The 24,683-nt window shown below is 41.7% G+C and overlaps 1 protein-coding gene across 7 annotated transcripts in view; it reads left to right on the top strand.

Annotated features, from left to right (window-relative positions):
* Nucleotides 1-24,683, top strand: part of JADE3 (jade family PHD finger 3) — a 45,594-nt gene that overhangs the window by 4,848 nt on the left and 16,063 nt on the right. For 3 of the 7 annotated variants that reach the window (XM_077343388.1, XM_077343386.1, XM_077343387.1), the window contains exons 2-4: nt 17,162-17,221; nt 19,305-19,387; nt 23,667-23,824. In XM_077343388.1, coding sequence (XP_077199503.1) covers nt 17,173-17,221; nt 19,305-19,387; nt 23,667-23,824 — 290 coding nt within the window. In that variant the 5' untranslated portion in view covers nt 17,162-17,172. Of the gene's footprint in view, nt 1-17,161; nt 17,222-19,304; nt 19,388-19,878; nt 20,003-23,666; nt 23,825-24,683 lie in introns of those variants that run through there. The other 4 variants (XM_077343384.1, XM_077343385.1, XM_077343383.1 and 1 more) reach the window with 3 other exon arrangements.

Genomic DNA, 24,683 nt, shown 5'->3' with positions numbered 1-24,683 from the left:
CTCACTGCCATGAACAATTTAGCAAACTTAGCCACTTCACTGCTTAATCTCAATTTCAAATTATTAATGAAAAAGTTTAAAAGCATTGCACCTAAAACAAAGCTCTACAGTCCCATGTGCTTCTACTGTGAAAATTATCCACTCTCAGTTTTCCTACTAATTAACTAATATTTAATTCACAGGAGGACTTGTCCTCTTATCCCATGACTACTGCGTTTACTTATGAGCCTTTGATAAGGAACTTTATCAAAGGAACTTTATCAAAAGCTTTCTGGAAGTCTAGGTAATCAACATCTTCTGGGTCACACTTGTCCACGTTTCTTCATCCCTTCAGAGGACTTTAAAAGGTTAGTGAGACAAAATGTTCCCTTACAGAATCCATGCTGACTTACTCAATAGCTTTTGTCCATCAATGTGACTACTAATTTTCTTTTTAATAACGAATTCCACCAACTATTGACATTAGACCAGGATTTCTTGACAGCCCTGGAAGGGTTTCTTGAATGGTTGGGAATTAGTTTTTTTTATATATTTTAAAAATTTGCTAAACCTTTATGGGATGCTATGACCATATACGGTCATGTCAACTCTACCCATCCCTTCCAAAATGGCCAATGATGGCCTAGAGGCAGTGAAAAGGGGAGGGGCCCTGGGTGGGTCGGTGTGCAATTATGCTTCCCAACCATATTCTGTACAATCACACCACTTCTGGGGTTTCTCAAAGCCTGAAGAATGTTTCAAGGATTAGACTGATTGGCCTACATTTCTGAGATCTCTGGAACCTTTTAAAAAGGGAATGATGTTGCTGTTAGTTGCGAAGTCATATCCGACCCATCGCAACCCCATGGACAATGATCCTTCAGGCCTAAAAAGGGAATAGAGGTAGATTTTTAGTAATAGATCGTATTTTTATCATAAGATATACAAGTTCACATTTGAGTTATTTTAGAACTCTTGGATGTATCCAGTTGGGGCCCGATGATGTCATAGAATAATAGAGTTGGAAGGTACCTCATGGGTCATTTAGTTCCACCCCCTGCACAATGCAGGACGCTCACAACCTTATCGCTCATCCATTGTAACCTGCCACCCCCTTAAGCTTTCACAGAATCAGCCTCTTCGTCAGATGGCTGTCCAGCCTCTGTTTAAAAATGTGTCCGTTTTTAATTTGTCGCTTTTTATTTGCCAAAACCTGTGTTCTCTTTTATTTATCTCACTCAGACTAGCCTTCCACCGCTAAAAGGAACTCTATCACCTTTTACTGCATCCAATACTTTGTTAATCATGCAGGGTTTTTTTTTAATATCTTGTCACATACTTTTCCTAATCTGTGATATACATTTGATCTGAGCTTCCAATATTATAATTTTAAATAGTCTCCAAGCTTCCTAAAGTGATTTGACCCTCCTTACCTTTCTTTCAAGAGAGCCTCTTGTGGCGCAGAAATGGCGCAGTAAGCTGCAGAAATGCTGTCTGAAGCTGTCTGACCATGAGTTCAATCCCAGCAGCCGGCTCAAGGCTGACTTAGCCTTCCATCTTTCCGAGGTAGGTAAAATGAGTACCCAGCTTGCTGAGGAGTAAAACAGTAATGACTGGGGAAGGGAATGGCAAACCACCCCGTATTGAGTCTGCCATGAAAACGCTGGAGGGCGTCACCCCAGGGGTCAGTCATGACTCAGTGCTTGCACAGGGGATACCTTTACCTTTTACTTTTACCTTTCTTTTCAGGTTCTTCTTCACAAGCCATCTCATTTTAGAGAAGTTATCCATTTTAAAGTTAAATGTAGTTGTGTTGGTCCACTTCTGGCCCTTCCCTCCCTGACCTGTCTATATAACAACAAAGTTTCTGAAATGCCCATGATGTTCTCTGACACTCAACATTCCAGCTCTCCCATTTTACTTTGGACACTTCTAACATTTTTATATAAACATTTATAATTTCCCAGACATGTTAGGCCCGCACCCTTCCCTATTTACATAGATGTGAAGCTTAATAGTATTATGGTCACTATTCTCAACTAATACTAGCACATTTACATCTCTCACTTGGTCTTTAACATTAAGTAAAAAAAGGTAAAGGTATCCCCTGTGCAAGCACCGAGTCATGTCTGACTCTTGAGGTGACACCATCTAGCGTTTTCATGGCAGACTCAATACGGGGTGGTTTGCCAGTGCCTTCCCCAGTCATTACCATTTACCCCCCAGCAAGCTGGGTACTCATTTTACCGACCTCGGAAGGATGGAAGGCTGAGTCAACCTGGAGCCGGCTGCTGGGATTGAACTCCCAGCCTCATGGGCAAAGCATTCAGACTGCATATCTGCTGCCTTACCACTCTGCGCCACAAGAGGCTCTTTTAACATTAAGACAAAGTCCAAAATTGCCTTCTCTCAGATAAATTATGTGACCATCTGCTCCATGGCACAGTCATTGAGATTATGTAGAAACCCAATCTTTCTCCTGACTTGAAAACATATTGGCCCAATCAATGGGTGGGTAGATAGAATCACCTATTATTATACTGCTGTTTCATCTAGCTATTTTATTTCCTTAATTCTTTTGCTGTTTTAAAATCATCCTCTACTAACCTTTGATCTGGTGGGCAATAGCAAACTCCCAGAATTAAGTTTCCTTTTGGGCACACTATTTCCACTCATAGTGTTTCTGTAAGTGAATCTGTTTCTCTTAATTCTCAGTTTTACTGGACTGTTTATCCTCTGACATACAGTGCTCTGGCCCTTCCCTTCCTGTCCTTTCGATAGAATTTATATTTATTTATTTGTATTAATGTACCGCTGCATTCCATTCGGACTCGCAGCGGTTCACTGCAAAACAATAAAAAACAGTATGACCCCATTAAAACCAGCATTAACATAACCTGGAATCACTCATCTACGTTCTCCTCTGAAACTAAGCATTTCAGCTCACTCATTTTATCTCAAACACTTCTAGCATTTGCATATATAAACATCTATAATTTCCCAGTCACATTAGGTCTGCAACCTTACTCCTGTGGCCTCTAGATTCTGTCAGGCTGTTGGTATTTGCCACCTTTTCAGTAGCCAATCCTAATCAATTTTCCTCTAGAACAGGGGTCATCAATCCCCAGTCCGTGGCCCAGTGTCGGGCCGCGAGAGCCTCGGCAGTGGGCTGCGGCTCCCTCTCCCCGCCCCCTCCCACAGCGAGAAGGGGGGAGAGGGAAGCGCGACCGCTAGCATGCCAGCGGCGCAAACGTGCATGCGCGGCAGTTTCTGCGCATGCATGGCAGGTCCGCGCATGCACGTTTGCGCAGAGCACCAGGTCGCCCTCTCCCCCCACCTCTTGGCAACGGGCCACAACCTTAAAAAGGTTGCAGACCGCTGCTCTAGAACATAAAACTCTTAGAGATGAGTGATCCCAAACCAGAGACATTTAATCTCCTACTGGCTTTCCTCCATGATTTAGTTTAAAAACTGTTCTGCCACCTTTTTTGATTTTAAGCGCCAGCAACCTGGTTCCTTCTTGGGACAAGTGGAGGCCTTCTTTTTTGTACAGGTCTTGCTTTGAGACTCCTAATTTGTGCCTGTCTAGTTGGCTCTGCACATGGAAAAGGCAGCACTTTTGAGAAGGGCCACCTTGGAGGTGCTGGCCCTGCTTAGCAGTCTAAATTTTTCGTACAGGACCACACAACTACATTTCTCCACATCACTGGTACCAACATGTACTATGGCCATTGGCTCCTCCTCAGCGCTGTCTGCCAGCCTATCTAGACCACGCATAATGACAGTTGCCTTCATACCAGGCAGGTAAGCCACCACATGGTCCATACACTGGTTCGCAACCCATATGTCTACATGCCTAAGGACTGAATCACCAACTACCAAGTACCTCCTTCATCCCTGCTCAGAGATGGTTTTTTTGATGCAAAAAGAGATCTGTTCCCCAGCTTGGTGTAGTGGTTAGGAGCAGCGGCTTCTAATCTGGATTTGATTTCCTGCTCCTCCACCTGCAGCCAGCTTGGGTGACCTTGGGTTAGTCACAGTCCTGATAGTACTGTTCTCATAGAGCAGTTCTGTCAGAGCCCTCTCAGCCTCACCTTCCTCACAGGATGTCTGTTTTGGGAGAGGAAGGGAAGGTGATTGTAAGCTGCTTTGAAAATCGTTCAGGCAGTGAAAAGTGAAGTATAAAAAACTAACTACTGTTCTTCTGTAGAAGGGATTCCTTCTGCGGGAACATTCCCTTTTTCTTCAACACCGTGCCCTGTTTCCCATTGACCCTTATCCTCCCTGACAGTGATGGAACACCCATTCTCAGAGTGGGACACATCTAACAAATCCCCAAGTGTGTTACCTGGGTGCCTAACTGACTATTTCTGCTTCTCCAGATCATCCACCTTGGCCTCCAGGGTGCAAACTCATTCCCTGATTGCCAGGAGCTCCTTACCCATGATTTCTATCCAGCTGGCAGGTTGTATTCAGCACATTGGAGAGCCCCCAGCCCCCTGCTGCCATTCTACCTTCAGAATTGCTTTTTTAAAATATCCCCTTTTCAATAAAATTCCCTATTTTATGTAGATTCATTTCCCTTTTTTAGGGAAATTGAGAGACCAGTGCTCTAGTATCCTCACCCTGCTGCTGAACTCCCTCTGGTGTCACCTGCTTATCTTAGATTGTTAGTATTCCTTCCAGAAGTTTTCACCCCATTATAATGGAGATAAAATATATTGCATTGAGGGAAAAAGTTAGCTTCAAACCAGAATATCTGTAATTTTCCATGAATTGGCTGGGAATACATCTGACTAATACCTGTGGATCTTAATTGTGAGCAGATACTTTATTGAGTTCAGTCTAAGAACTAAAGAGAGATTAATGCATGGAGTTAAAACATCTTAAAGCTGTGAAAATCTGAATGTTATATCATTATTTAAATCAACTCTATGTTCTAGCATGAAAGGATGAAGCATTTTGATTGTGAAGGATTTCTAAAATCTTACTACATCTTACTTTGCACATGCTTTTGCAGATAATTCTTTCATGCTGCAAAGTCAGTCTTTTGTTGTTGTTTTTTGCTCTTAAGAGTTCATCATGTATAATAACATTCATAACTATTTATTTATACACTATATTTCTCACATGACTTTTATGGGTGTAGGAGAAATACCTTTCCAGACTACAAAATCAGAGTCCAGTAGCACCTTTAAGACCAACAAAGATTTATTCAAGGCATGATTTTTTGAGTGCAAGCACTCTTCCTCAGACTAATGAACTACTCTTTCCAGACTGGTTGGCTTGAAAAGAATTTCCAAAGAACCAGACAATATTCATATACCAAGATTCATTGGAGTATGTGATTGGATCTGACGTTGTTAAGGAAAGGTGAGATGGGGAAATTTTCATTTGTAACAAGGAAAATCTCTTGGTTGTCTCTACGTATCATAGGGATCTGGATTTTCCGCCTTTTCATGGTACTTGAGAACATCTTCACAAATGGTTCTTGAAATGTGGAATAGAAGAAAATACATCTAATTGGGCAAACTAATCACTTAGAAGGTTTACAGATTTTCAGATACAATCGCTTCTTCATAAGACATAAGTGTTTCCAAAAAAAGTGTTGAGGTTGTTAGGTGCGAAGTCGTGTCCGACCCATCGCGACCCCATGGACAATGATCCTCCAGGCCTTCCTGTCCTCTGCCATTCCCCGGAGTCCATTTAAGTTTTCACCTATCAAAAAAAGTACTTTATGGTAAATTCAAGGAAAAGGGGGGTTTGAAGTAATTGTGGCTCGTTATTAGGCCTTTCTCATACAAGTAGGTGGTATTTCAGAGCTTGATCCTTGTATTCCAAAGCTGTTCATAAATCTTTTGGGAAGCAAGTTCAGGAGTGTTAGCTTTAGTACAGTGTGATTTTTACCAAACCAAAGTAAGACAAAAACACACACACACACACAGGAAACCAATATCTTCTAACAGCAGAAGGGCACTTTTGTTTGTGCAAGAGGTATGCATTGTTTTTGTTTTGTTTTTTGCTGATTCCTTCTTCCCCCTGTAGACTCCCTATCTTGTTCCTTATGCTGTTCTCGGGATCCACCAGCTTGAGGCAGCAGTGGCAAAGGACAGGATAGAAATTTGAGACAATTCCTTAAGTATCTAGAGTTGGGTATTGGTGAATAATATGTTTGCTTGCTGAATTTCAGATTGCAAACAATGTGTGCAGTTTAGTAGTAATATAAAAGCCTTCAGTGTTGTTTTAAAATATTGCTGTGCTTTTTATTGAAATGTAAAATTATTTCAATAACAAAGAAACATCTGGCAAGAGAGCTCAGAAATAAAATATGCCAGCCAGGTGTTCATTTTTTTATGGAAAGAAGTAAAATATCTGTCCCTGCTCCATGTACACATGTAATTGCAAACCAATCCACTTCTTCTCATTGTAGTTCCCCCCCCCCCTTTTACTCCTCCTTTCATAAATAGTTCACTCTTCCTTTGGGGAAAGCAGAGCTCTGAGTCTTAGGGGATCTGATTTCAGTGTGTAAGAGGCTGATAAAGTGGGATTAAAATAGCACTGGCATACAAGATCTCAGACATGTTAAAAACACCTGCACATATGCAATTCATGTTGAACTTTGATCTAGGATAAGGAGGGGGGAAATGCTTCATATGGCTGTGTATATTTAGAATGGAAATGCAGATGTGATGTTTTGCTGTGCATGAAGCTAGGATGTGCTTGCACAGTTTGACCAGAAGTTCAGATTCTGTACACTTTCTGCTAAGTACAACTGTTTGCAACCCTAGTTTTATATTTGAAAAGTTTAGACACTTTTCCTTAGTTGAATCAAATAATCAACAACTGCACATATTGCAGAAAGGATCTTTCAAATTTGTCTCATAGCTGCAAGAGGCACCAAGAAAAGAGGCATATATTGTACTTGAAATTCTTTATATTCTGTTTGTTTCAGAGAAAAGATTATGTACAATTGATGACCAGAATGCAGTTAACTGAGACACTGACTGAAACCTCTTAAGTGAATTTTACTTAATGATTTGTTAAAATTTAATTTCCAACATTTGAAATCTTTTGTTTATTAAATAGTTTCTGTAGTATACGTCTATCGGTTATGGCCCTAATCTTTTCGGTTTGTTTGTTTTCCTATTTGCTAACAGTCTTTTTCAATTTAAATATTATATGTACTTGAGGTAAAAAAAATGTTGTGATTTTTTGATTACCTATATGAACAGGTCCATATAAGATCTGTATAGGGGTATTTATTCCTGACAGAAGCATAAATGTGCATAAATACTTGTTCTCTGCATATACCAGCAGACAAACAGGAATAATAGTGTGTGTGTGTGTGTGTGTTTTTAATAGAATAATTAAAATTTTAAAATTGTACAAACTTTGGAGAGTGCTAGCACAATCAGTGAATGGTGTTTAAAGAAGGAATTTGAAGACCAGCTTCAGTCCTCTTTCTTGGAAGTAAGCCTTAATTAATAAATTGTGTTTTTGAGGGGATCCAGTTCGAATTACTCGCTCAATGGGAGACCTTTTTAAAAGAAAACTGGTTTCTGTTCACAAACATTGTATTCCATATTGCCCCCTTTATAAGCTCTTTTGTCAAATCTCCAAATTGTATGTTATGCTTTTAGAGTTAAAAAAGAACAGAACATAGGTGTTAGATTTTTAAAAAAATTTACTTTAAATGTATTTTTAAAGCTAGCCTTTGGTAGAAATTTTGCATTATCCATCATATAAAGCACATAATTATACCAACTGGTTCTAAAACAAGTTAACATTTTCCATGTATGTTGTATTCGTGACTTTAGATTTCTCTTTCCATGGTATTCCGTGGTATTTTGTGTTTCTTGGCAAAAAAACAATCTTGGAATACTATAATTTTGCAGACTGTGGTGAAAACTGACAAGGATTAGGTGAAATCATTTTGCTGCTGTTGGCTGTTCCTCACAGCTTTCCCACAGGCAGGCACAGGGCTGCTATTCACTGAGGGGGTAGCTCAAATGCAGCATGGTAGTAAAGAACAGAAGTGTTGTTTGCTATAGCCCGGAAGGAAGTAGATACAGAAGTGCTTCTTTCTTGTCAGTGACTGAATGCAAGGGTGGCAATAAAAAGAGAATTCTTTTAAAGTGAAATACAAACACTGTCAAGCAGTAACAAAGGCAGATGATTTGTCACTGTCTAGTGCAGGGGTAGTCAACCTATGGTCCTCCAGATGTCCATGGACTACAATTCCCATGGGAATTGTAGTCCATGAACATCTGGAGGACCACAGGTTGACTACCCCTGGTCTAGAGCACATGTGGAGGTAAGATGCTAATCTGGATTCTTCAGGTGCAGCTATAGCGATAGAACATTCCTGATACACAGAATGAAAGAGCACAGCATTAGTTCTATCTGCAAAGGTACAAATCTGGCACATTGATTATAATTGGAGTTCTAGACCATAGCCGGTATGGTGCAGCCCAAGATAAAGTCATTGTTACTGTTTATCCTCTTGTCATATAGGTGTTTGTATCCTTCAACTCCCTGTCCAAATTGAATAAGTTAGAAGAAGAGTTGGTTCTTATATGCCGCTTTTCTCTACCCAAAGGAGTCTCAAAGCGGCTTACAGTCGCCTTCCCTTTCCTCTCCCGACAACAGACACCCTATGAGGTAGGTGAGGCTGAGAAAGCCCTGATATTACTGCTTGGTCAGAACAGCTTTATCAGTGCTGTGGCGAGCCCACATGGTTGCATGTGGGGCAGCGCAGAATCAAACCCAGCTTGCCAGATTAGAAGTCTGCACTCCTAACAACTACACCAAACTGGCTCTCTAAAATATAATTAAATGCTGGACCCTCTCATTTATTAAACATCATTAAAACATAATATAGTATGAGGGTTGTAATGGGATACTTTTTCTGTGTGCTTTGTACTTAAGATCTGTTGGAAAAGAATGGAACCATTTGAGTGCTGTTCCCCAGTCCTAATTTCTAAGTATTTTAGCAAGGTTGTATGTCCACTATATTAAAAAGATATAATGACACAGATGAATACATTTGCCTCATTCATTCATAAGTAGAAATCATCTACCAAAACAACTAAAAATAGTCTTTGTTCCATAACCAAGCAATTAAGTTGGATCAAAATGGGTGAAGGGCAGATGTGTTTCCTCAGATATCACAGTGTCAAGCTCCAACCAAACATTCAGGGTGACTGGAAACCACCTGGATCCATAAGTTATCAAAGGCAGGCCATCTTAATGTTTTGGGAGTTGGTGATCACAAAACCAACAGTGCTTTGAACAGGAAGTGATCAAATACTAGTCCATCACTTTTAACCATACTGGTTTTCTTTATTGGTTCATCTTGATGATAAGATTGATCGTATTGTCTTTCGTAGCCAATAAAACTAGAGAGTATAAAATCTATTCTTATTATTATCATCATCGTCATCATCACATGCACTCTGTCCCCAATCCAGGAGAAAGGATTGCATATTGTTTTGAAGAACTTAGTTGAGAAGGAAGCACATACTGGCCCCCCTCCATTCCTGACTCCAACGGTGTTGATTACAATAACTTTATTTGCCCTTACCAGAAACTTAGTACAAGTTTACAGTTACTGTAAGAACAATTCTGTACTGTAAGAACAAACACTGATGCTTCATGCAGACTCTAAAGTGTACACTGTATCTGGCAATTTTGAACGTCTGTATTTAATATTAAGAGAAGTAGGGGTTGTCCCATTAAATTGGATCAGCATTCCCGACTGAACAAATAACATCTTAAAACTTCCTGCCAGATGTCCTGTGCTTCGTATCTGCAAATAACACTTAGAGATAAGGCAATTAACTTGGTGATATTTACAGTATGTCCTAAAACACTGATGGCAAAATAGTTCTATTTAAAAATTACTGGAAAATGTAATCTTGTGTTTAAGTAGTGGTCTTTTTACATTTAATGTCTGCCAAATGTTAAAAGGGTCAGTGAAAATTAATTGAACTAACATATGTTTAATTTCGCACTGTTGTTAATTTATTTTCAGACTTTACTATTATCTGCCTATCAGCCTACATATATGCAGTGTGTGATTTCTACCTCCCCCCCTACCCGGTGGAATGAGCTCCTGGAGGAGCTGCAGGCCCTGCGGGAGCTTCCAGCTTTCTGCAGGGCTCTTCTACCAGGATTATGGTTGAGGCCAGGGTGAAGATCTGTGGGCCTCCACAAGGGAGGAATACCCCACCATATGCCATCGGTGGGGGTCATCCTCTCCCTGAGTCCCCAGCGAGGCGGGTGGGTTGGTTGCTGCTGGTTGTTGTTGGGGCTTATTTTAATTGTTGGTTTTAAGGGAAATAGGGGTTTTAGGGGATTATATTTTATTCTGTAACCTGCCACAAGCCATCTTTGCCGAGAGTGGCGGGAAATAAATAGAAATAGAAATATATCTGATATTGTTGATATAATCCTCTTTCTTAAGCTTTCAGGTGACCAAGGGTGGGTGGATGGGGGGGTGGGGGTGGAATGTGGTATGAGTATGTTATTCATATGAAACTGAAATACCAAATTACTTTTAACTGACTACATAGCACAGATCTTTTTTATGCTGATTTGGAAATTTTACAGCTATGGAGTCAACAGTTTTTGCATACCTGTCATTTGATGGTTATACAAACATTTACATCTAAAGTTATGATAAAGGTAAAGGTATCCCCTGTGCAAACACCGGGTCATGTCTGACCCTTGGGGTGACGCCCTCCAGCGTTTTCATGGCAGACTCAATACAGGGTGGCCTTGCCAGTGCCTTCCCCAGTCATTACCGTTTTACCTCCCCAGCAACAAGCTGGGTACTCATTTTACCGACCTCAGAAGGATGGAAGGCTGAGTCAACCTTGAGCCGGCTGCTGGGATCGAGCTCCCAACCTCATGGACAAACAGCATTTCTGCCGCTTACCAATCTGCGCCACAAGAGTTATGATACAGATTGACTATCATTTTACTGTGGTTAGGGTTAGGCTTAATAATTTCTTTAAATTAAGAATGTCTGTTGTGTCATTTTGGAATAGCAAGGGCTACAGGCAATATTTATTAGATACTTAATCCTGAGTACAGCTGTACAGGTGGCATCATATTCTAAGACATTGATTTTTTAAATTCACAAGTGGACTTTTTTTTGAAAATGTTTTTGAATAACTACAATATTTTTGGGAGCAGAAACTAGTTGGACTTCAGCTATTAAACTTGTATGAACTCAGTGGGGAGTAGAATGCCAATTATCAGAAGGCAGGCTGAATAGAAATATAATCTCTAAAGAGAACACAATAGCATTATGGACGCTTAAGTAATGGGCTTGGAAGTACATAGTTCATAACAATCCCCCAAAGTTTAGGGGATTAAATGTCCCTGGAGTATAGAACATGTAGAACAACAATAAAGAAGAACTGCTAACCGAGAGCGTTTTAACAATGAGGGGCCTCGTGAAGAAGAAACTGAAAGGAAAGGTAAGGTGGGACAAATCTCTTTGGGAATCTTGGAGACTGCAAGATGGAGAGAGATATAAAGTTGTTTAGATCTTCCTGGTAAAGTTGACAGGATAGGAGTGATATACTGAGATCAGATGTCAGTATAGAATCTGTTCCCTGAAACAATTTGGCATGCTGCAGAGTAATTGGATGCTTCTGCATCTCATTGTAGGGAATGTTCCCCAAACAACTGTTTAGTTATATGTTTTGCTTTTTTGATACTCAAGTTGTGGTAAGACTTGTAGGAAAGAGGCTGTGCTCCTCAAGTTTCCCTTCAATTGCTTTTTTTGCCAGGGTGAACAGTGACTATCAGAAGGATCAATGATAGTGGACCCACCAGAGCGAAGTAGAGTTTTAACAAGTAGGTGGGTGCCGGTAGCCACATCTAAATCTCCAAGGCAATCAGCCCAGCCTCCAGGCTAAGAAGGGCATTCAGAATACATTGGAGGACTACAAGAATTATTTGTAAGGTCTTGGATTGTACCGCTTCCAGTGAGTGCCTTTTGTTGTAAATACAGAGCTAGGAACCATTTAAAAGCTGGGTGACCACCTTTCCTTGGAAGACATTGATTGCTGCAGGGATAAAGGAGACTCCTTTTGTGCAGTAGAATCTTAGAATGACAAGAGGATGTTCTGTGGGCAGTCTCTGATATGCAGTGCATGAAATCTCCAATGTCTGGATGACTGGAAGACTATACTAAGATACATAACGATTTTTGTTGTATCATCAAGCTTTGTGAATGAAAGCTTGGATTTCTTAGGTGTTGCACCTAGGAATTGATATAGTAGTTAAAAAGTAGAAGGGCCAGATTACAACTCTCCTTAATTCCTTTGTCAAGTGAAACCTTTTTTTTGTCACTGCAGCAGCTGACATAGCACAGTGTACGTATGAAGTAACTGTAAACCGCTCCGTGGTTATAAATAAAAGGCTAAGGGCAAGTTGGGAGGAGTTAGGGCGGGCGCTGTCCGGGATAAAAACTCAGAAGGGCGAAGCGGCTCCTGATTTTCCCCTCCGACTGTCACTCCTGGGCCAAGCAGGCAACGGTGAGGCGGTGAGGCGCGATGCCTGCTTGGCCATCGTGGACTGCACCTCGGTGCGGGGAAAGGAGCAGGGACGCCGCGTTGAAGACGCAGTGACTCTGTTCCTTTCCAGCCGCATGCCCTCCCAGCTTGGCCGGGGAGCAGGGAAGGAATCCCATGCCTCCCATTTAGCCTTCCTGCCACGAGCATGCCACCGCCGCCCAACTCCGCGGCCAGAACGCCGCCGCGCCACCCAGGTGAGCCGCCACCCGCCGCTAACCCCACTTTGCTTCCTAAACCCCCCAAACATCTCCCGCTTCCCACCTGCTTCCCCACACCTGCTGCCCAACCAACTACGGCTGCCCATCCTGACCCTCGACCCCTCCTCCCTCGCCAACCGCACCAACACCCCCCCTACATGCACCGACGACTGCGCCGCGCTTCCCCCCACCAAACCCTCCCCCCAAACACGACCCTTTACCCCGCCACCCACCCAGCCACCCTCTGACGCGCCCCTACTGACCTTCTCGCCTATCGCCGTCGGCCCCTCTCCCCCATCGCCCCGCTCTCCCCTGGAATGCTCGGCGCTGCGCCGAGGCCATGCGACCCACACGGCTGCCGTGACGCTAACAAACTGAGCTAAGCATGTGCAGGGTTACGCGCATGCGTGCATTCCCACCCCCATGCTACCCCCACCCACACCACAACGAACGAACACGCATGCGCCGACTTCCGGCCATGCGTGGTTCCCCTCCGCCTCCCCCTCAACCTACCCCCAACTCCGACCGGCCGTGCCACTCCCGCTCCACCACACCAGCCCGACCCATCAGCCTAACCTGCATGACGCCAGCCTGACCCTTAAGACTCCTGCTGAGCCACGCCAGCCCGACCCGTCCCCACACAGCGCCCTCCACCTACTTCTCCCTACCGATGCTGCACACCCTCTCGCTGCCTCCCGTTTCTTGCCCATTTTTATAAATGGGCTTTATTACTAGTCATATATAAATGTACAGTATGAATGCTAAAGAAGACTTGTTTGTTAACTAAGTTTTAATGTTCAAGCAATGTAATGGGGAGCGAGAGCAATAGCATGTATGTACATACAGTAGAATAAAGTAGCTAGAGCATCAGGTTAGGATCTGGAAGACCCACTCTGGTCTTTCAGATTCCCAATCTGCCATGAAAGTTTGATGGGTGTCCTTGGGCCAGCCACACACTCAGCCTAATCTACCTCATAGGCATGCTGTGAGGGTACAGTGGAAAGGGAGAGAACGTTGTAAGCCACTCCGGGCCCCCCACTGGGGAGAAAAAAACGGCATCTGTACACCGCCCATGGCACCGCAGGCGCCACGTACTAAATAAAGCGGTAAGGCCTTGGGAGGCAGGATGTGTCCGTGATGAGGAAGGGTGCCAGTTGGCCCCTTCTTCTAGACATACTATTGGAGGGACCAATCGGCAGGCGCAAAGCGCCTGCCGATTGGTCCCTCCAATTCCCCACCAGAGCAACTGTGAGCTGCGCACAGCGCGGCTCGCAGTTGCTCCTTTGCCAGCGGCCTGACACGTCAGGAGGCGCAAAGCGCCTCCTGACGTGTCAGGCCGCTGGCAAGGGAGCCCCCGACGCGCTGCTGGCGGGGGCTTCCTGCCGGCGGCTTGGCAAGCCGGGAGGCGCAAAGCGCCTCCCGATGCGTCAGCCCGCTGGCAAGGCCATCCCCGAAAAGCTGAGAGTCCCCGAAAGCGGAAGGCCGAGAGGCGAGCATTGCGCAGCTGGCGGGGGCTCTCTGCCCGCAGGACTGGTGCCCCGACAGCCAACGGAGCCCAAAGGCCGATAGCCGATGCTGGATGCGGCGCCGACGAAATGCCTGGCCCCACTGGAAGCCCGCGTGGCCGCCGCCTCTGCAGCCCACCCTGGGCTTCTGCCTACCTCCGGAACACGCCCACGCCATCAAGGGATGGGACCGTCGCGAACCCAGTGAGTGCGCCTGGGATTTTGTCTCGCCTTTCCAGGGAGGAGCCCAGGGTCGGATTTGGGGCCGCGCTCTGGGAGAGGGGATGGGTGACTGGGTCGGACCGTCTTCGTTACCCTTCTCCCCTTTCAAAGCCCATTTTTATAAATGGGCTTGGAAACTAGTAATTGACATAAATATATAATTCATTTAAAAGTAAGATTTCAGCTGTTTCAGCTGTTTTCAAACACAGTTTTAATGTTAAAGCAAGACAATGAAAAGTGAGAACAGTCTATTAATACATAATTAGTTTGATTGATAACTAGGAGTAATTACAACACAGATTCTGTTCCTTGGTTTGCTTTCTGTCCTGAATGCCTATAAAATGCAATATTACCTCTTCTGTTTCCTTTTATAAGGAACCCACTTCTGCTACTTTCTAGCTTACGAGCATCTCCTTATTAATCTGTGCTTTTCACCAGTAATGGAAGATAAGCATTGTTAGCTCAATATCGTTTTTGACAACATAAGAAACATTTTTTGTTTTTTGCTAACATCCCACACTACTTTGCCGTGGAAAGGATTCTATGGATCTAGTGTCTGGTGAGATCTGTGAGGTAGAATGTGCTAGGAAAAGATAATGGTGGGAAACCATCAGCTACAGCATGAATGGCAGGCATAGGCTTTCTTGCCAAGTGTAGTTATTGTAGTTTGCAGCTATTATTACACAGAAGTGAGTTAGTGCATATGCTAAATGCATTTAAATGTGACTGGGGGCAAGTGGAATTCTTAACCCAAAGAATTCTTAGATAAAAAATTGCCTGTAAATCAGACATTTGGATGTGGAAGATATTATAACTTGAATATGAAGATTGTGGGAAATATAGATTAAAATCCCTGCTTGGAAATGAAATTAATTTTTTGCTTTATTCAAAACATTTCAGTACTGCCTTCCCACCTGATTACAGTTTAAGGTTGCAAACATCAAATCATTAAAACAGCATTCTATTTTAATTGAATTATTTTACATATATTAACACTTAAGCACACATTTAGGACAAGTCAGTGTTATTTTAGATTTCCTGAAATGTCCGAGGTTCTTTACCATTGTTTGTCACCCCTGATTTCAGCCATGTTATTGTACGGTAAAGACCCCAGTGATTAGTCATTCCTGTGTGGTGGTGGGATTTTTAAATATAACAGTGCTATGTCATGAACTCACAGCCAAGCAGGACCCCTAAGTGAACCATTTGAAACTGAATCCTGGCAGTGATGGTTACAAAGTTGGGAGAACACGGAGCTTCCCAATTTTGATAGGGTTCAGTATTCTAGGTTAAAAGCTTGTGAGTTATACAGAACCCAGCATTTCTACTGGAAGAGCAAGGTAATGCAGATGCAATTTCTTTTCTTTTAATTCCAATTTGTTCCACACTGGAATACAAATTCCCTACCTTGACTCGCTCAGTCTGGTCACCTGGATTCATGTTGCAGTAACATCAAGACTGGACTTTTATTCTCTCTTTGTGGATCTGCTCTCAGAGTCTGCTTGGAGACTGCAATTGATACAGGGGGCTGCAGCCAGGTGGACCACGTATACTATGCGTATTGCACATGTATATTACACATATTTCACAATCTTGAACCTTCATATCTGAAAGACTGCCGCCTCTCCTGTGTTCCACCATGGCAGTTTTGTTCACTTGTTCAGAGCAAGATCAGCAATGTGCATTCTCTGTTATGCCTTGTAGATAGAATGGCTTGCTTGAAGAGGCTAGCAACGTTTTCACACTTATGTTATTCTGCAACCTATATGTTTTTTTATTTTTTTATCATTATTTTGTGTTTTATATAAAACACAACAGTTGAAAAGGGCATTTCTATACAGGAAGTAGGGCTACAAAGCATCTGAATGTTTCAGGAAGGAACTCTTCCTGAAGGAAGGAAAGGGGACTGTGTCGAAGATGCTAGGTACAGTGTATTATCTGTTAGCTGTTGTATTTTCTGCCAACATAATACCATCTTTCTTCATTGTATCTGCATTCAGTGTCATGTCTAACTTTTTGTGCTTGTTTCAGATTTTTGAAATCCTAGTACAAGTACATTAAAAATTAGTTGTCTCGTCCTATTGATTGCCTGAATTTATGCTGTGAAATCTGTCTTTAAGTCTGAGTGACAAAGATGGACTATAAATATAGTAAATAAAAACATCAAAAGGTCATCCTAGTAATTGTGAGAACAAATGGTTTGAGATTGTGTGAAATACTTTGTACATGTAAAGTGTTGTGGAAATGAGAAACTTTTTTTTTCATTTTGCAACTGCTGCCATAGCAACGCTCCTGTTGCAGATGGAATGTTCTGCCACCCCCTCCCTCTCTTTAATATCATTAAACCTTCTCTTTGCTAATGTTGTGGCAGGTCGATCTGCTTCTGAATTTTAAAGTGACTTTATACTAAAAATAAAGCAGTTTAATATGAAGGCCCTTAATTTGACCGTGGCTCTATTTGGCTGGTTGTTTGCTACAGTTTGTTTAATTTGGCATCTGGCAATGCATGGTTGAAAGCTGTTATCAGAAAGTCTGTGTGTGTGTGTGAGAGAGAGAGAGAGAGAGAGAGAGAATATCCCACTGTTGGGAAGCAGGATTCACAGTGTATATTTGTGTTTGGCTTGGTGGATGACTTTCACCAATCTTTTCTTTTTTGTCTCCTCTCCAGGATGCGTCACGATGAAACGCCACAGGCACCTAAGCAGCAGTGACAGTTCAGACAATGAAAGTAAGTGGTATGATCTAGTCTTCCTTTGATCTATCATCCCCGCTTGTGGTTTCCTTCTCTGGTCTGAGGGCAAACCGTTTTACCTCTTTTTATGGTTTTACAAAAAAAAAAAAAACCCTTCTTGTTTGATTTCCTTTCCTCAGTTCTCAAAAACAATCCACCACCACGGGGAAAAAAATCTTCTCAAATTAAGAAACCTACAAAAGAAGAATGTGACAGAAGAAGAATGTGACTATTCAATATAGTATTAAGAATATTTTTCTTGGAAGTTAAAGCTTCAAAAAACTGCTGATAGAATTCAAAGTTGAGAGTCTTTCAAACACATTTTTTGTGATCTTTGTTTACAGTAAACCATCATTCGTCCTTCTGTGATGTGCAATTTTGCTTATTTACTGTTTATTTTGCAGGAAGTGTGGTGGGTTTTACTCTTTGCTGATCACCATTTACAATGATCACTGGAAAAGATCCCTGCAAATGACCAGGGCCTAGTGCTCTGTTATGGTTGTGGCTTGCAGCTTTTTCTTTTCTTCTTCTTTTTAGGGGGAGTGGAAGGTAACATTAGGTGAATACTAAATAAAACACTATGTCAATAAAAACCAGGCATCAGAGCAGAAGAAAGAGCTCTCTTTTGCAGCCCAATTGACATTTTCATGACTGCTAAAGTAGTCTATGTATGTGAAACCATCTGAATTAGGTACCAATGTGTGTTTTCATCAAATATCTGTCCTGATGAGCACTATAGGTACCCACAACAGAAGAGTTGTCCTTCAGTGTCTCTCCCCCCCCCTCCACGCTCTTGATAATGAAAGAATTGTTGCAGTGTAGTCTCCTAGTATCGCCTCACTTCTTCAGCTAATCAGCTGGCTAAGAATGAGAAAAAGCAAGGGGGGGGGGAATGATCAAAACAACTTAGTTTATTAGTTCCCCTCTCCTCTGTTATTGCTAAAGTAAAAAACCATGTTGTTGACTTAAAAGGGAGCTACTCTTGGAGTAGTATCTTCGTGCTTGCAGAAAATTTAGGGAGAGTGTAAAAGATTCTTTCTCACCAGCTTCTAAAGGTAGCCATGAAGACACAGAGACATGTAAAAGGCAGACAGATGCTTTGGAATGCTTTGTGCTACATTTACAGCAAAATGTGTGACTGGCCTTTATTGGTTAGGGCTTGAGTTGCTGAAGATTGTGCTGCAGAAATGTTTCTTAAACAACATCAATCCACCCCCACATGACTTTGCCTTCAAGAAGAAGGGATGTGGAGTAGTTTGGTGATGAGATATACAATTGTATGTGATTTATGCATCTAAAAACATGTTTTCTTTCCAAACCAAGAACTCACTTATCAAAAGAAAGAACTGTGCTATTTCAATATCCTGTCACATGACAAACTTCAGTTGTATGTCAAGCAAAGGCAAAATTTGTGTGTGATATAGCACAATATTTTTACATTTTGTATATCTGTCCAGATTGCTTCCTGACAGCTCAGTTCTGTTTTTCTATGTTCCTGCCTCTTTTACATCCAATAATGAGCAGTATCACAATGGAAATATTTCCTTCCTTTCTTTGAATCCATGTATTTTCCCAAGTTGCATGTGGAAAATACAGTTACAGAGTTGTATATGTGTATACTTAAAAAATCAAGAATTTGAAGTGAATGAGTCAGAACCGAGAACACCCAACAACCTTTCATGTGGTAGATAAGCCATATGGTAGCTATGCCATTTCTTGACTCTCACATGTCAATCAGCAGGCTTTATGGAACTCAGCACTTGGACCCTTCAAAGACACCCAAGTAACCTTGCTTTTGTTTGTGTGGTAAACTTTTCCTGCCACTAGAAGTCATTTAATGTGCAAGGAGGTACTGCCTTTTGGCTCTCTTCAGCTGTTTAAACCTTAGATCTATAAACAAATTAGAAGTTGAAACATTTGGCAACAGACCACAGCAGAATGTGATTGCATCTACAGGCTAACCTTTAGGCTTCACTGTGGATAAATTATTCTAGCACTTGGTTCCTTGCAACTATAGAAAAAGATTAGGGTATGTTTCAGCCAGCTTTTGATTCTTTGTCTTTTGTTGCTGTGCATATAGGTCCCTCCACTTCTTTTTCTTCTTGTTCCAAGTACAGGAGTAAATCAAAAACTCCAGCAAATGAGCAAAAGAAACCCGCTGAGGTAAGTAGTTTGTGCATTTGTCCAGCAGTTTTCCAGAAAAACTAGAAGTGGATAATTATCTGATGACTTAAACAGAACATAATTAGGATTTTTATTTTGACATATATTAAGTAAACAGATTTTAAAAGTCTCTCATGTTATTTCTATGTTCCAATTATAACAGATATTTGATTAGGAAAACACTTAAATCAAGTGATTTCAATAATGTATTCAAATTAAAAACCATTAGCAATTATATTTATTTGAATAATTTTTAAATTTTTTATTGTTTAAATGAAGGAGAGACTCCAAAAACTGCTGACACACTAATTTTAGCACATTTCAGAACTGTGCATGATATGCTGTGGATGTGGTTGTCCACTTATTTCAACATAATTTAACTTTTCCAAGGAATTCCTTGGGGTACCTCAATTTATCAGTCACTATCCATAACATCTTTTGCATTACTTGTTAGTTCCATATCAGTAATTGCTGTAATCTCTCCTACTTAGAGATATGAAGGCCTGGAAGAGCTTGGACAGAAATTTTTACCCCAAGGCATTTTGTTTTTGGCCCTCCAATGGAAAATTGGGACAGTTTGTAGAGCACCAAAAATATGAACTATTTTCTTTTAGAGTGAGTGAAGTGGTTCTTGAGACAATTATCCTTACTTGAACTGTATAGCATGAAAAGTTCACTGTTACTCTGGTTTCAGTATGAAGTTTGGGAGAATACTGGGGGGATTCCTATAATCCCACCCTCTCCTTTTGGACTGGGTGAAATGAAAACCTAGGTGTGATAGATTGGAGAAGAGTCCATACTAGTTTCTCTCTTAGCACAGTACAATTGTTGAGAGTCGTTCAAGACTGAATGGAATGCTGAAGGGAGGCTACCCCCCCCCCCCCGCCACCAAAGTTGAATAGTCAGTAACCAGCAGACAAAAAGGAGAGCTGAGGTTTGGAAGGAGAAGGCATCCTGACTAGTTAGGTATCCTGACTAGTTAGTGAGTCCAGTAGGACCTGTAGTGTGTGATTTTAGACAGGCAGGGTTTACATGATGTTTTCCCATAAGAACAGTGAATTGTTAAAGCTGTCTATTATGTCCATAAGTCTGAAACACTGAAAAAAATGTAACCATTAAGTATAATGGACCTCTCAGCTGTGGCAAACTATGCTAGGTGTCAGACTAGAGCAAGAAGGCATTACAGGTCACACTAACCTGCTATATAAACATATGTGCTTTGTTATATGTGGCCCCTCTGTTTCCTGCAACCCATGTAATCCACTACACACTCTGTGTGATTCAGGTAAAGAGGTTATGATTTAGTAACTGATATGCTCTCAGATACAGGATTATGGAATCCTGTATAGAAGAAGAAGAAGAGTTGGTTCTTATATGCTGCTTTTCCCTACCCGAAGGAGGCTCAAAGCGCTTACAGTCACCTTCCCTTTCCTCTCCCCACAACAGACACCCTGTGGGGTGGGTGAGGCTGAGAGAGCCCTGATATTCCTGCTCGGTCAGAACAGTTTTATCAGTGCTGTGGCGAGCCCAAGGTCACCCAGCTGGCTGCATGTGGGGGAGCGCAGAATCGAACCTGGCATGCCAGATTAGAAATCCATACTCCTAACCACTACACCAAACTGGCTGTCATATATATAAAAGATGACACAGTAAATAAGAAAAATTCAATGTGCCTTATACATCTAAAATTGACAGGGGACCTGATGCAGTAAAATAAAATAATCATTAATTTATTTATTCCTGTGATTGTGTCATGCAATAATAATAATAAGAAGAATTGATTCTTATATGCTGCTTTTCTCTCCCCAAAGTGATATAGGGTAGCTGTAGGATTCACTGGGTAACTCTAGGATTCTGATGATTCCTAGAGCTACCCTACATCACTTCTAGGTCTTCTCCAAAAATAAAATGGCAGTGCGCATGACTGCAATTGCCGTTCTGAGTGGTGGTGGGCAATGAGGGCTTTTGGCAGGAGGCTTACCACCATAGCTGCTCTCTGGGGCAGCAAGGAGCACTTTTGTCCTTTTCTTCCTCCTCCTACAGACTCCCAACCTACATGATTATAGCTTCACACAGGGCCCACAACCTTGACAGATAACTTTCCCAGGATCAGAAATGGCTGCTGAGGGAAGGGTAAAAATTGACAAGACCTGTGGCCATTAGCACTTGTTGCTGACAGAAATCCAGGATCCAACACACTGTGTTAAAATTAGGATATAATTTAGTTGTTGAGGCCACTTACTTGAGTGATTGAAGTAATTTGTCTGCCTCTTTAATTTGAGAGCAGTGTAGTGTAGTGGTTAAGAGCAGCAAGCTTTATTTTGGAAAACCCAGTTAATGCTGAGGTTCTTCTTTGGGCAGTTGCCAAAAATATATTTGTGTAGCTCTCTCTTATTTCCCCATGTGTGTTGTGACAGTGCTGACAAGGACTGAGGTGACCAAGGTTCAATTCCTTACTCTGTTTCAAAGCTCACTGATCATAAAATCAGGGAAGACCATATTTTGTTTATTTAATTTATCCTCCCCTTTTCATCCCACCAGGCCCAAAGTAGCATAAAACACCTGTCCCTTCATTTTATCATAAGGAAGGTTAGATTGAGAGTGTGTGATTGGTGCAAGGTTAGCCAGCAAACTTCCATGGTAGAGTGGAGTTTTGAGTTTGGAACCTAGTCTGACACTCTAATCCAGGGGCCCTCCAGATGTCCATGGACTACAATTCCCATGAGCCCCTGCCAGCAAATGCAGTTTGACTACCCCTGCTCTAATTGCTACACCATCACACCATAGGAGCCCCTTGCAGGAAGAGCAAAATTTAAAAAAAAACATGGGAAGTCTAGAAAATGAATGATTATTGACTAAATACCACAGGAATTAACGTCCACTTACTCTGTGCCTGATGCGATTAGCGTGCTTGTACCAACGCAGATGACGGTACTACAGAAATTGATGGGTTGGTGTCACATTTGCATTTAAGATGTTCAAAGGCAGGCTCCTTTGGGATTAGTTTTTCTTTTGATGAGGGCAGTCCATTGTCTTCTATGAAATGTTGAAAAGCAATTAAAGAAGCAAAACTTTCTTTATGATAAATCGAGTAACTCTTCAGTTGCTACCTTGCAGATTATCAAGATTTAAAGAAAGAATGTTTCCAGTCTCCAGAACAGCCACAAGAGCAAACTCTATTTTTAATAGATTGCCATCTTGAATCTTGCTCTCCATCTCTGAGATTGCAGTGAGACGGAGAACAGTAATTTCATTTGTGTGTTTTCTTCTGCCTTCCCTGGTAATTTACATAGAAGAAATGGCTGAACTGCAGTTAGCTGAACTCTGAAACTTTCCAACCCCAGAAACTGAGACAACCTTCTGTTATGTTTCTGTATCCCAAAGATAGGGGAGATGAAATAACTGCGTAAGGAGTAGTTCATGCTTTTCTTTCTTTGCACAGTGAGGAAAACAGCAGAAATTCTGTTGGTCTGCTGATATGATACAGTTTTAGTAGTCCTTTAACAATTTCTGAGGCTCATTCTCTCTGATTTTTTTTTAAGTCAAGTACCAGCCTTTCAGCTTGGTGGAACCAAAAATCATAGAGTTGTAAGGGGGCAAATGGGCCACCGAACCCCCTGCTCAATGCAGGATCAGCCTAAAGCATCCAGGGTCAATATCTGTCCAGTTGCTGCTTCGACTGCCAGTGTGGGGAGTGGCACTCACTACTTTGTTGGGCAGCTGATTCCACTGCTGAACTACTCTGACTGTGAATCTTTCCCCGATATCTAGCCAATACCATTTTACATGTAATTTGTACTCATTACTGCAGGTCCTATCCCCTGCTGCCAACAGGAACCAGTTCCTACTCTCCAAGTGACAACCTTTCAGAAACTTAAGTACAATAATCGTGTCCCCTCTCTTCTCCAGGCTGAACATTCCCAAGTCTCTCAAACTTTTTGCATAGATCTTGATTCCCAGACTCTAGATCATCATCATCATTCTCTTCACCCTCTCAATTTGGTCCACATCCATTTTGAAGTGAGGCCTTCAGAACTGCACACAGTTCTCCAGATGTGGTCTGATCAGTTCTGGTAGCTGTTTAGCATCCAGAATGGCTTGATCAGTGTAGTTCTGGTAGCTGTTTAGCATAGTCTAATGAATAAACATCAGTCTGCAGTGCACTGTTGCACTTTATTATTAAAGAAGCAGCAGCAAAATTATTAAGGCTTCAAATATTTTGTTTTGTTTAAACCTATCAGAGAAACCTATCATTTCTGTCTGTCTTTTCCTTCTACAGGTGTTTAGAAAAGACCTCATTAGTGCCATGAAACTTCCAGATTCTCATCACATTAATCCAGATGAGTATTACCTCTTTGCTGACACATGGAAACAAGAATGGGAAAAGGGTGTTCAGGTCCCAGCCAGTCCGGATACCATTCCACAACCTTCTCTAAGGTAATCTTTATTAATATATGGATTGGACTGCACAGAAACTTAATTTGTAAGTTTCTATCACAATATAACATCACAATTTTATGTGTGTTTTTTTAATAGGACTTGCTATAGAATGAGTGTACATAATCCTACTCTCTAGCCTGAAATGTAATCCTAAAGAAGTTATAGACATAGAATCTAATAAAAACTAATTAAAATGCAGTGCAGAAATTCTAAGCATACTTGCAAGGTCCCCTGCTATTGTCCTCTCTCCCTCTGACAACTGTTGTCAAGGCTGACCCTGTCTTGGTAAGGTAATGTAACCAAGCTTATTCTGGGTTTGGTTCAGGCCAGTTCCCAGTAACACACACCCTAAAGCAAAAAACACTTTATTGAAGAAATTCAAGAAAATATTCTAAAGCATTATATATAGCTCACTGCTAGTCATTTGCACAAAAAACAACAACTAGCCAACTACTTACTCAATTCTTAAAGCAGAAATATTGGTACCTATAGATAAACCATGGTGTGCCAAAGCATATAGCAAGTATCTTCAAGCAGGCAAGAGTAAGTGAAGGAAGTCAAAGGGAAATAGTATCTTCTCCCATTATAGGCTGTGTTTGATAGAAAAAAACAGCCACAACCCCCTGAACTTCTCCAACAATTTTTTTCTATATAATCATATAGTTGTTTAAAGGATGTTAGCCTACCTTTCATCCCAGGCTTTCATAACTCAGCCAAGTAAGGATTCACACCTGGATCTCCCAGGTCCAGGACTGACAGCTTCATCACTGCACCATGCCAGCTTTCATTGTGCTTTAATCCTGCCATACAGGTGTAAACTAAGTACATCTTGCCAATGTTGCTAGAGTTTGCAACT

The sequence above is a fragment of the Paroedura picta genome, chromosome 6 (assembly GCF_049243985.1).
Source record: "Paroedura picta isolate Pp20150507F chromosome 6, Ppicta_v3.0, whole genome shotgun sequence".
NCBI classification, from domain to species: domain Eukaryota; kingdom Metazoa; phylum Chordata; class Lepidosauria; order Squamata; family Gekkonidae; genus Paroedura; species Paroedura picta.
Note: the sequence above shows the minus strand (reverse complement) of the source record. Positions and strands in the feature narration are given on the sequence as shown.